Source organism: Candoia aspera, chromosome 9 (assembly GCF_035149785.1).
Source record: "Candoia aspera isolate rCanAsp1 chromosome 9, rCanAsp1.hap2, whole genome shotgun sequence".
NCBI classification, from domain to species: Eukaryota; Metazoa; Chordata; class Lepidosauria; order Squamata; family Boidae; genus Candoia; species Candoia aspera.
Genome location: NC_086161.1, coordinates 11941550 through 11956889, shown reverse-complemented (window position 1 = coordinate 11956889; position 15340 = coordinate 11941550). Strand labels below are relative to the sequence as shown.

At 41.4% G+C, this 15340-nt stretch overlaps 1 protein-coding gene across 2 annotated transcripts in view; it reads right to left on the bottom strand.

Moving 5' to 3' along the window:
- The window catches only part of PKNOX2 (PBX/knotted 1 homeobox 2), a 275457-nt gene that overhangs the window by 57303 nt on the left and 202814 nt on the right, over positions 1-15340 (bottom strand). For both annotated transcript variants that reach the window (XM_063311480.1, XM_063311478.1), the window contains one exon: positions 1379-1550. In XM_063311480.1, the coding sequence (XP_063167550.1) occupies positions 1379-1550 (172 nt within the window). The remainder of the gene's footprint in view (positions 1-1378; positions 1551-15340) is intronic.

The following is a 15340-nucleotide window of genomic DNA, read 5'->3' as shown; positions in this document are numbered from 1 at the left end:
AGGGCTGCCCAATCACAATACATGGATTTGCATAATGAAGACCTAAAGGAGATAACTATGGAGTCCTTGGAGACATTTCATTGCCAGACTAGGCAACATCTTCAGTGCGAAGAGGGAGTGGGCCTTGCTCTCTGTTTATATACCACCGTTTGTCCAGCTTGTGTTGGTGGAGGTGTTGTTCTCTCCTTGGGAATTCCTTGATTGGCCTGTTGTTTGCTGCTTGGTTGATTGACTGAGTTAATATTCCTTGATTAGGGTATTGTGTACTGTTTGATTGTTCATCTTGGTGTTAATCCTGTTGTTAATCTTTGCATATCTGGGTGCTGATTGCTGGCGAGGAGGTGCCAGCAACAGCAAGAAAACAACAAGGCTCAGAGAGCACCAAGGACTCAACAGTTCAACCCTGAGCTACAAATATTTGCTTCCAATCACTTCGATTGGAGATAACTATTCACTAATTATGCCAGTCAGGTGGTACTGTTCTGTTAAGATGCAGGGAATGTCATCACTAGGGGAAACCACGTGGCATTTCTAAGGTTCTGAACTGATTTGTTTTTTAGTATGTCCAGAGGTGTAGAGGCAACAGCTCCCAGAATTCACCAAGCAGCTATCAGGAACTCTAGAAAATGTCATCCCAATACATTTGGAGGGCACCAAGTTGGGGAAGACAGATTTATAACTTGCCTTTCTTAGTAAAAGAATTCAAAACCCACACTTGAGGGGAGTTGAATCTACAAAGCTAGTGGCTTAGATGGGAAGGCTTCAACTTCCAGTCTCCTAGGACCATAAAGACTCTTATCCATGGAAGGTTGCTGGGTGAATTTGGCTATTTACTATCTGTCAGTCCAACCTATCCTTAACTGGGCTGTTAAGGATAGGGTAAAGGTAAAGGTTTCCCTTGACGTAAAGTCCAGTCGTGTCCGACTCTAGGGGGCGGTGCTCATCTCCGTTTCAAAGCCTTGGAGCCGGCGTTGTCCATAGGACACTTCCAGGTCATGTGGCCAGCATGACTCACGGAACGCCGTTACCTTCCCGCCGAAGCGGTACCAATTAATCTACTCACATTTGCATGTTTTCGAACTGCTTGGTGTGCAGAAGCTGGGACGAGCAACGGGAGCTCACCCCGCCGCGCGGTTTCGAACCGCCGACCTTCCGATCGACAGCTCAGCGGTTTAACCCGCAGCGCCACCGCGTCCCTTAAGGATAGGTTGGCCTAATTTATTGAAGAAGCAGAACCTAGGTTTCTTTGCTGTTAGGTCAGGCTGGGATGCTTTCACCGTGAAGGCCAATGTGCAGTGAGGTGGGTGTGATGCAGATGTTAATTCTGGAATGCAAAGAATATATTTATGAGATAAAATGGTTGAGGTGGAAGAATTACCAAGTTGTCCAGCTCAGGATCATCACTGAAGAATGGTTTGTGCTCCTGTTCCTGCTGGTGTACGAAGTTCTCAATGTCAACATCAAAGCTGGCAGAAGTGATGCATTCCGAGCCCTGTGTTGCCTGCTCGCATTTCTCAAATAGCAGTGTCAGGAGGGGGAAAAGAGGATGCCTAAAGGGAAAAGGAAATAGAATGACATTTCAGAGACAAATGCACATCAACAAGGTCATTTCTATCTCTCAATGTATATACAGCCTCATGCTGTTCTATATTCATGAATGCTGCTGTGTTGGAATTATCTCCTTCAGTTTTTTTCAAAGGAGATGAAAAATCTGCTGTTCCTGAACTTGCTTTAGTTAGGAGGTGCCTGAGAGGTATGTTAAAGCATCTTTTCTTTCATCTTACAATTCGTTGGGGGCTTCCCAGCTTCCTACACTTCTGTTAAATCCTAAAGGGAAATATCAGGAGAGAAATATCCCCATAGAGCTTTTTCAGATCAGGAAACAAGAAAAGCAAGAGAGACTGCACAGTTAGAGATGTATAACTGGAAAAAAATTCAAACTTTCTACCATTTCCCAATAAGATAACCGAGAAGGCACTATCAGAAGAAATTTTAAAAAAAGAAAGAAATTGCCCAGGAAAGGGGATGGGTTGGGGTGGGAATCTTCTTTCAGGGGTGGGGGAATCAGGAGCATACATCAGGAAAAAGTACAGTCTTACATGCAAAAGATCTTAGGTTGAAACCTAGCAAGCTGGTGATGGGAAAGTCCTTCATTGCTAGACATCCTGGAGAACCAGTCAGAGTAGCCAGTACTGGGATTGAAGGACAAATAATCAGACCTGGTATAAGACAGCTTTCCTTGTCCCACCATGGGTTTATCAGCATTTCAATAGACAGCTAATGCATATATAAGAGATACACCTGGAGATTATGTTTGCACAATCTGTAGTCTGCTTTCATTTTTCTTTTATGTAGTCTCTATGCAAGTCCAACTGATAAACATGCAGCACTGCAGTCATGGACAACATGCACAATCTTGCTTCACAAATTGATTATCCACAATGTTAAGGTTGCCCGACACAGGATTTCAGAGCAGCAAACGTGTGGGATTTGGCTAAGAACAGTAAACTTAATGTGGTTACTCTTCTGCTAAGCCTCATCATACCCATGGAAACTAAGGAGGAGGGAAGAAGAAGGAAAGGAGAGGTGTGCAAAACACACCCCACCCCCAGTCATTTGCCGACAAGGCTGCTGAGAAAGGTAGCATGGGCCAGACATAAGACGGAGCTCACATTTTTCTCCTTGCCTTTGCATATGTGGGGAATTGGAAAGAGGAAAAAAAACAACAACTATTATATGATGTCCATTTTGCTAAGGGCTGAAAGTCTCACTCTTCATTTAATCAAAGTATGGTTTCATTTCTTTAAAGCCTGTTGTCTCGAATGCTTAGACTTGAAGCTATCCCAAGAGTCTGGCAAGTTGAAAGTTCTATTGCACATCTCAACAAACCAGAGGAGCCAATGGGTTAGCCAAGTCTTCCAGGATCAAGACAAAGAGAACAGCAGGTGAAGGGGTTAAACTCTGCTATAAGTCTTCATTTGCAGCCACTAATACTGCACCATATTACAGTCTAATCTAGACTGATCCCAGTTTAATGCAAGATTCTTCGAGCCATGAGCAGAATACAAGGTGCGGGTGGGCGAGGGGTGGGGGGGAAGCTTCCCAGATCGTAATTTAGGCAGCCCTGCCGAGGCTTAGCTGAGGGATATGAAAGGCAAATTCCAGACAGTGTTATGAATTATTTCGCCTTATGAACCTTCCCGCTCTCAACAGATGCCTGCTGCCATTTAAACAGCCACTAGATCAATTAGAAATGAAAGGCACAAATCGACCCTGCGCAAGGGCACTAAATTACTAGGAACTAATAATCCGAGCAGTAATGCCAGGTGGTTGGAGTTCAGCAATGTGCAAGTCCTCCCCCTTTCCGCAAACCTTTGCACACAGCACCAATTCCTTTTCAATGTTATGAAGAGAATTAGAAGTTCGTATGGTGGGAGAAGAGAGTGAATTGCAGCTTATAACTCACCACCTGGCTTGGCAAAAGCTCTGAGGAGCAGACTCACATAGGGCTGGCCCAAGACTGAAGCAAAGTAACCAAAACTGCTAGCTCCTTTAGACCAGCCTAATCCTTTAGACCAGCCTAATCCTAGACATTTTGGCCCTAAGGCAGAAAATCCTTTGGGGACTTTTCTTCTCTAGAACAACCTCTTCCAAGCTAGAGCCCTCCAAATAGGTTAGAGATGGCTTCCCAGGGAAATGTTGGAATTCCCACACAGCTCAGGGTTGTCAACAGGTAACCATCATCAGATTAAACGTGAACAACCCAGATTTTATGAATGTATTTATTCCATGCCATTTTAAGACACCCCTTTGTCAAGACATCTTCTGTGGCTTACCAAATACAACTTGCTGTCTATTTACTCGTTTGGTATGATGAGACCTCACCACAAAATATTCACAGGAGAAACCATATAAGTAATGAAACAGAGCATGTTGATGTGGTCTGCCCTAAAAAAAAAACCCTTTTAGAAAATAGTCTACATTTTATTTTTTTACGGCAGTTTGGGTAGCTTTGCACTCCATATTTTTTTAGATCAAGGATGCATTATGAAAGCACTGGAAAACATAGGCTATTTTCATGACTGATATCAAGTGAAATCTTACTGGCTATTGAAGGAAACCATCAGATTCCAAGCACTGCACTCAGCTGTGGAAGAAATGTGATATATTGTCTCAGAATTCAGGAGTACCACCAGTTTTCTGTTTCCAAGAATTAATATCATTTGTGGCTATAAAAGAGACAAGGACAATGTTTCAGTTTGGTGCATCTGTTTAGCCAATATGAATGGAAGCATCCATTCATCTTGGGGAAAGTCAATCCTGAAGAAAATAATATCATACAGGAGTGCTTTTATTGATTTCCTCCACCTAAGAGCTTATTTCATTCATTGAGACAACTTGAAATAGTTTAAGCTATTCGCCACTGATAGAAAAAACAAAAAAACAAAAACAGTAAGGAAGGGTATGGTAATAATCAGGGTTGACAGAGTTTTTGTGATAGTATAACTAGGTTCCGACATTATGCTAAGCCATAATGTGGCTTGGCAGGTTAGGTGATCCCAGGCACTGTACCTTGTAAATCAAGGTTTATGGCTTAATATATGTGAACCCAATCAATTGTGTATACCATGATTAAGCAAATTAGTTTTTTGAGGTCCATGAAGAGTTAAAAAGTATATGAAAAAAAGAAGAGGATTGAAGAGACTAATACTGAAGGGCAACATATTTCACTGCTTTTTAGTTTACAATATTTGGTCTGCCATGTATAATTTCACATATATTGAGTTGGATGTGAGGTTCAGCAGGTCTGGGTCTGATCAGTGTCTGGACTGCAGACAGCCTGAGAATCTGTGTCAGTTGTCTTGTGCCATGATGAAGGAAGGCAAGATATAAATGAAGACATTTATGAACAACCTGGTTTATCCCTTGGTTCTAGCAGAAATTATGTGCAATGCATTTTCTGTCAAAGTTAAGATGGGATACTGAATGCTGCCTTCTATCATCAACACTGATGGGCAGCAGGTTTCTCCAGCCCTACCAGGAGAGGCCAAAAATTAAACCTGGGATCTCTCTATCCTGGTCCTAAGGCTGCCTGGCATAAGAGTGCAGGCCAAGATTTGGGACACATGAAAAACTTACAGCAAAGATAATAAATAATCCATTCCAGAGGTCAAAACAGCAGTAGCAGTACAGTAAAATCCATAGACATAGGAACAATATGTAGTTAAGGATAAAGCCAATGTTCACAAATCAAATCAGGCAGGATTAGAGTTCTAGGCAGACTAAGGCAAATCGAGGCTGAAAAAGAGATTTTTCCAGCAATCGGGCTTTCCCAATGTAAAATTTTTTACACTGGAGATCTCAAACCCCATCTCACTCTACTTGGCATCCATCTGTTTGTCTCAGAAGATGGGGTTATTTGGAAGTAATAGCAATTCTCATGTAGTCTATACTTGTAGTTCTGACTTTGGTATTTGTCTCTATGCCAAGTGAATGTGCAAGGGCTCAGAACTGGATTTTGAGGGAATGATAGCTAGACTTGTGAGTGGTTGACAGTGTGCAGCCCTCCAGTGATAATTGTGTTGCCCTCCCATAAGCTTTAACTGCTATGTCCATGCTGAGTTGCAGTATAACAAAATCTGGAAGGAGAAATGTTGCCCACCCTATCTAAGAAGGCATTATTTTTGCTTCATGGATTAAGACACCACCATTCATCCAATCAAAAATTTATCTGAAACCTCCAGGGATGAATTCTTCATAGTATCCTTGTGCTTCACTTCTTTTGTTAAATAGTTCCTTTTGCCAGCATATAGGCCCCATAAAAGGCAAATAATTGATCTGTACTTGTGTTGAGTTCAACCTTGTCCTATATAGCCAGCTTGCTTAAGTTAATGTAAAATTTCTTCTGAGTCAAGCTCATCTCTTGTTACCTCATGGACACTTCCATGCAATTTTCTTGGCTACTTGTCATTGCCTTTTTGTAGAATTCCCAGTTGATCCTACAGCCCTGGGATTCCCCGGATGTCTCCTGTCCAAGAACTAACCAAGCGAGATAAGAGCAACTAGGTTAGGCAGGTATATATCAAGTGAACAGAGAAAGTAGTAGAATGTATCTATGTATCTCTCAGGAAATATATATACTATATACATAAGCCAATAAAATGTATTTATACATGATTTGCTGTATCACATCAGGATGAATAAAATAAAGAGGACAGTGTTGGGATCTCCTTTACTAGCTTCATAATAGAAGCTACCTTCTATTACCTTCTTCTACCTTCTACTCTGTGTAGTAGATGAGACTGACATATGATGCTTCATTCAAGGACTCCTCAAATAAGCATCACTGAGCAAGACTTGAAAACTATCTTGCCATTCTATGACCAGCACTTGATTTATTCTGCTGTGCTGATTATCACATTTAAGTATTGTTGAGGAAAAACTCTCCAAGTCCCAGTGCCTATTTTGAGATACATTCCAGAGAACTGTTATCATGGGTTAAACATTGCAGCCATGTCCCTTTGAGCACCATCATCACATTATTGTCCTATCCACTGAGTCCCTCAACTAATCCAAAGATAATTGAAAAAAGTGCAGTCTGATGTTGCTGTATAGCCTCCATTTTAAGACAAAATAGTAGTCGTAGATGAAATTAATACTTTTAAGTCTTATCAATTTGAATCAGAGAAGAGACTGAAATGTGATGATGTTGATGATGATGATGATGACACACTCTTTGATTGTAGTCTTTTCACTACTCTGTATGGTAGGTAGGTAGGTGGATAGATAAGTTGAAAGACAATGACTCAATTTGATCCTCCTGACAATTTCACTGCACAAAGGACTGGACTTCTTGAGTTACAACTCAGGCATTAGCTTCAACTACAATAGCCCTCCTATTAGGAAAAGAGGAAGTTGCCATAATTTGAGTTTGTGTTTTGGTCCCTCCAGATCAATAACTGATTGACAGCAGCTCTCCAGAATTTCAGGCATGAAAATATTCAGACTATGTGGAGATATCAGGAATTGAATGTGAGCCTTTGGCATATAGACCAGATGCTCTTCCATTGAATGATGGCTCTCCTTTGGGACAAAGAGCATGCTTCTGCTGGGTCAGGGAATTGGCCCATCTAAGCCCAGAACTGCTGATACTGAATGGCAGTAACTTGCCAAAGTTTCAGTCTATAGTTTTTCTACCTGAACATGCATGCACCCTGGATCTTTCACATGCAAAATTTGTGCTCTACCATTGAAACATTGCCTCTCCTTTAATCCACTGGAGATAAAAGGACTACAATACATTCAGGTTTTTTTTAAAGGCAAAACACCTATATCTGCTAGAGACCACATCACTTCTCATTTAAGTTTTAAAAGCTGGGAAACCACCTCTTTCGGCCAGATTATCCCTGCTCCATAATACAAGGATGGCATTGATAAATACTTCTTTTTTTAAAATCAAACTGGGTAAAACCTATAGCGGAGCAGAGCTCACTACTGACCCAGCTAGTCCCCATCCCAGTTCTCTTTTTCCTTCTGCCCCCCCTTGCTTTCCCTCCCTCAAGCCATTCAAAATTTGGAAGAAATAAATCTCTCTACACTAATTCCGGGAAAGTTTGATCCTCGTCAGCGCAGAACAAATAAAAGAGCTGAACTGGCCTGACATTTTACTGCAGAAGAGAGGTCGTTTTCAGCCACTAATAAAAAGGATTTGACACAGGCTAATAAAGAGAAATGAATTCCTCTAATGGCCTAATTTAGCACATTCAGCACTGTTCTGCCTGCAAGTCAGCCAGGAGGGAACTGCCAAGAGAGAGAGAGGGAGAAGAGGAGTGAATGGCATGAAACAGAGGGGGAGAAAGCCGAGTTTTAAAATACTAATCAGTACTTCTCGTTCCCTTTCCTTTCCTTAAAGAGCAACAGGCAGGGACGGGTGTTCTCTGTGTTACAAAATGAGGGAAACAATGGGCCATTTGCCAAAGTTTGCTCTACCTGAAAAAGAAAGGATACCATCCCCAAAATTGCCAGACTGTTATCCTCACAAAAGATCTCACCATCCCTTCAAAAATTAGTTCCACCATTGAACTATTCTTAGTTTGGATTTTTTTCCCCTGAACGTTCAACTGGAATCTGTATTCCTGTAATTCAAGATTATTATCTCTTATCCCATACTCTGGGACAGTGTTTCTCAACCTTGGCAACTTGAAGATGTGTGGACTTCAGCTCGCAGAATTCCCTAGCCAGCATGCTGGCTGGGGAATTCTGGGAGTTGAAGTCCACACATCTTCAAGTTGCCAAGGTTGAGAAACACTGCTCCGGGATGACAGAGAACAGGTTTTGATCTTCAGATGTTTGCAAGTGCTTCTCATTAATCTTTTCTCAAGGCTAAACATGCCTAGATCCCTCTGCTTCTTCTTGTGAGATATAATTCCCATTGATTGACCTCACTGCCCTTCTTTGCACCTATCCCAGTTTCTCTGAATCTTTTTTTAAAGTATGGTGTCCAGAACTGGACACAATAGCCTAGTTGGTATCTGATCATTGCAGAAATATTATTTCCTTTGATTTGGAAACTATACATCTATCATGCAGCCTAAAATCGCACTTTTAGCAACCATGTCATACTGCTGACTTGTGATCAACTACCATTCCAAAATCCTTTTTACACATACTATTACTAAACCAGTAGTAGTTAGTTGTAGTTTATTAATTGATTAGTCTTACGGCCATATCAAAGCACAGCCCACTGGGACCTGAATCGCAGATTGTCCTATTTCCTCCTGGGCTCTAACATAGACAATGTGAGCAGAACTGCCAAGTTTATAGACAAGGCAGTTCAGCTAAGAACCAGTTATATCGAACAGATCAAGGTTTCATGTAAAGGTGATGAATTTATCTGAATGCTGACTCTTTGTATTTACCACACAGGTATTTTATTATTGTGGTTTCTTTATCCATTTTGCCCTGGAATTAGATCCTGTATTTTACCTGTATTTTATTTTCTTTGATGTGGTTGTAAGACTAATCAATCAATAAGCTACTACTACTACTAAAGCAGATATCCTCAGTTCTATACCTGTATACCTGTTCTTTTTCTAAGTGAAGGACTTTATATTTATCTATATTACATTTCATTTTGTTATGTCAACTCACTTCTCTCAAGATCATTTTGAATTTTATGCCTTTTACTTATTCCACTCAATTTTATGTCATCTGCAAAGTTTATTAAGAGTCCCTCCACCTCTTAATCTAAATCATGAATGGGAACATTGAAGAACATTAAGCACAAGCACTGAACCTGATGAGACTCAACTTGATACCACATTCCAGTTTGTTGAAGAACCACTGATGAGCACCTTGAGCATGGGTTTCAAACCAACTGTGCATCCACCAAATAAATATGCCATTCAGTCTGTACTGAACTGGCTTCTAGTCATGGGTATTTTGTAAAATGCTTTGCTGTTGCCAAGTTATATTATATCCACAGCCTCTCCAATCTATGAAGTTACCCAATCAAAAAAATGAAGCAATATTGTCATCACTGGCTTTATTGCTTTCGCTAGTTAATATATTTACTGAATACAGTCTATTATATATGATGTCAAAGCCAAGCTTGATTTTTTTAAAATGAAAAACAGTATACAAAACTCATAAATAAATTTGAAGAGCGTAGGTTCGTAGGGCATTTTCTGCGCTTCCCGCCAACTGAATCCACCCATATAGCGTTTTGGGATCGTCTCTGCCTAGCGCCCATCGAAGGATTTCGGGTTCTAGCCCCTGCTTGAACAATTCGATGATTGTTGGCTCAGACCAGTCTTCCACTTTTCCTGCTAAAGCTTTAAACTCCAACGCATATTTAGCAACTGAGAGGGACCCTTGGTAGAGTTTGCGCAGGTCATTTTTGGCCGTTTCTTGAGCTAGGGGGTCTTCGAAATGCTCCTTGAGTGCCCACAAAAATTCATCGAAGTCCTCTAACTCAGTTGCCTCAGCTTGGCATAGTTGCACATACCAATCCGCTGCCCTTCCTCTCAGCTTGTTGGCAATGAAATTGACCTTGCCATGTTCAGACTGAAAGTTCCGACCCCAATCTTCTATATAATGCTTGGCATTCGTAATAAAGAAGGAGAGCGTTGCGGGATCCCCATCAAACTTCACTCCAAATGGTGGGAAGGTTCTTACCGGCTCAGCTGGCTGTGGCGGTGCCGCGAATGACAGCGTACGCCGAGCCCCCACAGGTGGTCGATCCCTAGGAGGTCTTGCCTCTCGCTCTCCCCTTTGATGGGCTGATCGAGTCTTACTTCTCCCCCGGGTCGACAGGGTGCTGTGCCTGGGGTACTGTGACGGCTCTTCCTCCCAATCCTCCGGGGTGGGCTCTGCCTCTCTGGGCTGATCCTCTCTGGGTAGATCCTTGAGGATCGTCACTATTAAATCCATTTTATCTTCCAATGCCCTCATACGGGCCGGAGTGACCGGCTCCTCCGGGGGTTGGTTGGTTATCACCACCTTCGGTGACAAGGGGACTTCGTGCTCCCAGGACAATTGGGGAGACCCCCTCCCCGTGGTTCTTTCCATAACAGATCTCTGTTCACTCCTGAGACTCTCCTGTATGGATGTCAGCAGCTCGTCCAATTGGGTATCTCGCAACTCCCGACGTGCTGCTCTTTGCGCTCTCGAGGTTAGCGCTGGCCGGCTTTTGGCCACCTCCCGCTCCTCTTCGCCTCCCTCACTTACGCGAAGTTGAGGTTCGGTCATCGCTGGCGTTCCCTCTTATCCAAGGATTGGATGGGGCCAGCGGAAAATGGAAAAATGATTCTCAGCTTTATGTAATGATTGCCTAAACCCAAATACTCAGTCTCACAAGCTCGGCTTAAAGATAACTGATTTATTAAAGGAATAGTATGCAAATACAGAGAAAGCTGAGAATGAGCAAAAGCGCGCCAAATACAAACTTAAAAGCCTTGCTTGTGGGCAGGTCCCGCCTCGTCGCCCGTCAGGACGCTCCCCCTCCCAGGTGCTGAATGCCGTTAGACGCGCCTGGGAACGTAACCTTGAACAGGAGCGCAAACCCAAACATGCATTCCAAGCCCTCAAAACAAGGGAGTGCAACAGAATGGAAAAACCCCGGGTGAAGGGATACGGAACAGAGAATGACATGTGAAACGTTACAATGTTAACCAGACATTAGAATGAGAACATGACACCAGGGCTCTCCAAATTTATTTCTGGAGGGAAAAACAAGAAGGGAAGAATGACTTTTGTGAAGTTCTTTTTATGAATGATAAAATCCCTGACATGCTATAAACTCAGCATAGGAGCTTCCCAGCCACTCAACCTTTTTTCTTCAGAGTGACCTTGGCCAGGAAAGCCAGCCTCAATTACAGATCCAACCAACTGTGCTGCAGTTGTGACTGCCTGGCATGGATTGCCTTTTCCCCATGAGTGACCTTGGAAGCTTATACCGACTGCAAGGGACTTTCCAATCCATCACTAACACAAAGAAAACATAACTTAGCAGGGCATTAACTCTGAAATTCAGTTCAAAAGCCAGACATTGCCATTTGTCTGTCAGTCACTTTGGAAATGTAACTCTCCTCCATTCCTCTTTCCAAGAATTACAGTCAAAGGTCTCTATTCCTGGCTCATCACAGCTTGACAAGAGGTAAGGAGCATGGAGTAGCTTCTTGTACTATAAACTCATCCCATTTGAGTTATTTTCACGTGCATGTTGCTAGTATGTCATCGTCATAAAACCAAACATAGAAAAGTGTCATTTGGTAGATTGGAATTCATCTAGTGAAGATGTAGGTTCAATTGCTAATGGCTATGAATGTTTCAAGTGAATATTTCCTTTGCCAAGTGGTGAAGTAGAAGAGGCTGTAACTTAAGAACATCAGTGGATGGCTTGGGGACTGGTTTTAAGGACTGCTTTTCTATTGAGGTTTTATTGGGAATTCTTTAAAAAAGTTAAGCCAATGTAAACCTAATTACATATTTCTTTTTGCCTTTCTACTGATGTTGCTGGTCTTTGATGGTTTTCTGTCAAGTTTCAGAGAGATACAACTTTGATGGGATTTGGGGGCCAGAAGGAGGGCTTTGTTAGTTCACACTATTCTTGCTTAGGAGAAAAAAAAATGCTTGGATATCATCATGACTTGCTTGCCTTTAGCTAGAAGGCTTTTGGTCTGTGGAATACTGTCAGTGACATGTTGCCAATGGCTTTCTCCCTAGCACAGTGCAACATTATGCATGTAAAGTCCTGTGGCCTTGAGCTGATTCACCCCACCCGCATGCAGCATCATTTCCCCTTCAGCTCCAGATTTGATAGCTCTAGTTTAAGCCAGACAATTATCTCTGCAGTAACACTTTTCCCAGGCTTTTTAATTTGGAGTGGGGAGAGTAATCCCTCAAACCTGTCATGATGAGTGATCAAGAAATCCCAGAGTTAGACAGATAGCTGCATTCAGAATACATTTAAAAGTATGATAAAAGCTCAATAACTTACTAGTTTAAGACAACTGGGGGACATTCATAATTGTATGCATTTAAAATGCTTTCTAACCCACTTTTCAATGTTAAAAAAATCCTAAAGCAGGGAAGAATTAAACACAATTAACAATAAATTAAATACAATTAAAATTAATATTCAATAGCATTTTCTAAAAATAACATGTTTAAAATCATTACCAGCTTCAGAACTAGGGTTAATTCAGATAGTAATTTGGTCCAATCTTTTACATAGACACAAAATTTGTTTGCACGCATACATGTTGGCTGCATTTAGATACTATTAAAATCAATGAGTTTTGAGAAAATCATTATTTAAATTTCAATAGGAAGAGGCAATTGTTATTATTTGGTCCAATTCATTCTCAGTAACAACTGATGAATTTTAATTCCAAAAGAAAGCAATTGAAATTTTCATTTCCATTTTTAAAATTCTGTTGTATGGAAGGCTAGCTATATTCCATTGTAGCAGTAGTTGTTGTTTTGTTTGGTTTAGCTTAATCAATTCAACTCAGTCTTTTATTCCTGATTATTATGGCTCTGATAAATAAATATTTGCTACATGCAAAGTGAACGTTTTGTAAGAGCATGTAGGGATATCCACGGTGTTTCTGCTTAATTTACATAGGAAGAATTGGGGGGAAAGGTGCAGTCTACCTTGAACTCTTCTTGTAAGCCAAAACTTTTTATTCTGGATCATTGTGACTATCTCCCAGGATTGATGGGATTTATAGTTAATCCCCAAATCTCAAGAAGATGTGGTCATCACTATGGCTACATCGTCTATCACTGGAGTTTCTTAAATAGCAGAAACTCATCCACCTTCCTCTGCATTTTTAAAAAAGAGATAAGTGGTATGACTGGACTTGGACTTTCTGGTTTGGATCTCTTATGCGCTCACTTCGAGTATGACCAAACCAGCATAGAGTCTTTTCTGCTAATTTTGCTGAGTGGGGGCTACAGCTTTTTCTTCAAATCCCATCCTGATCCTGTCAACCCTGTCGACACTCTGCCTTTTGGAGTGACAGGTAGAGGGGAGGATGAGGACTTTATTGGAGCAGTGGAGGTACAGGAGTTGAACTCCATCAAAAAGTGAGTCTCTTACAATAGTAGGGAACCTAGATCTTTGAGGAACTACTCAAGAGGTTTAACTTATTTTCATTGCTTTGATTTTCAGTTCCACATGCCCTGTTCCAATTCAAGGCTTTAAACACACAAGGTTATTTTCTCTCAGGTGTCTGCAAGGTTAAAAAAGGAAATCTTTTAGATCTAACTCAGTATCTCCCAAAACTTGATGAATTTCTTTGGCTTTTTATTAGAATCTGAGAAAAGGAGGGTTCCAGAGAATTCTTTAGCAACCAACAGCTTTAAACCAAAGGTTCCTGATGGAAACATTTGATTCTGTTATCTCCTAGACAGACAGACAGACAGACAGACAGACAGATGAGAGAGGGGGAGAGAGAGGGAGAGATCTCCTTTTACTAGAGATTAAAGGAAAATAAAAAAGAAGATGATCCCAGTGCAACTGAGTACATTATAGATTTCAGCGCTAACCATAAATCCATCCCAAAGTGCATTTCTCTGAATACCTATGGAGTGCGCTGTAAAAGAGCTGAGTTTCCTGATACAAATGGGGACTCTGCTAAATGTTGCAGTGCCTGTATGTGAGTTATTACTGCGACCAGCATCATATCCAGAACACAGTAAAACAACAGCAAAAACAAACCTCTGCTGTCCATGAAGGTGAAATAAATTAAGCTGCTCAAAACAAGAAAAATAATCATAAAAATGAAAATAAATGTGTTACTCCCAACCCTTCTTTAAAGTTAGAACTGATTTACATTTGCACTAAAGGCATGATTACCATAAAATATCACTTAAGGGTCCTGTTCATGCCAGTTCCCTCTCCATGGCGAATTGTTTCTGTGCAATTGCTGTCATGTACATGATGACATCGTGCATCCTCCAAAGGAATTATGCTTGTAGTCCCACAAAGCTTAGAGTACTTTCCATGATCACCACTAGATGTTTTATTTGCAAGAAGATGATTATTTGATATAGAATTTCCCTCTCTAAGGATATACTGATTGTCCTGGAGATGTGGAGTTTGGAGGTGACTACATTTACCTCCTAGTCTGATCTCGTTTATTCATGTGGACCAGCATCGCTCTGAGCTTGTGTGTTTTCTCTCTTCGCCTGGAAGGGGCAAGTGTAATGGGCTGTGCGAAGATCATTGAGAGACAGGAGGAAGAGCCATAGCCTAGATAACAGTCTGATAAATGAAATCTGAGCCCAAAGTAGGTGTGTAATTTGAGTGTCTTGGAGTTGACTTTCCCTAGTCATCTGGAACATAAAAGGCAGGAATGGGAGTGGTGCATTCAGACTTGCAAGATTCTCTTTAACCTTATAATAAAAGTAGTGTTATTATTCATAATTCTGATTTCCTGGTCCGGACAACCTCAAAGGGCTGACAGCAAGGGAGGCCTTCTGGCTCAGAATTTTGCTTTAACAATGTTAATCTGCCCAGGTGCTCAGCTTGTTTAGGAATGATTCTTCTCTCTGCTCTAACCCTTCTCCAACTTGGTTGCCATTGGCAGCTGCTTGTTATAGCACTGTTACTTCTGTCATTTAATGTCAGCCTTCCCAGGTAGACCAGACAGGAAACCCAACCAGATGAGCTAATTCTACTTTCTTGTAAGGCTACATTAACATAATCTTGCAAGTCTGAAAGTACAATTCTCCCTCTGTCACCTTTACAGCCCGATAACTCAGGAAGGGTCCCTCCTGAGCCTCTTGCTCTTCCCATTATGCAGCTGTGGGCTATGCTCCCTCTTTTCTG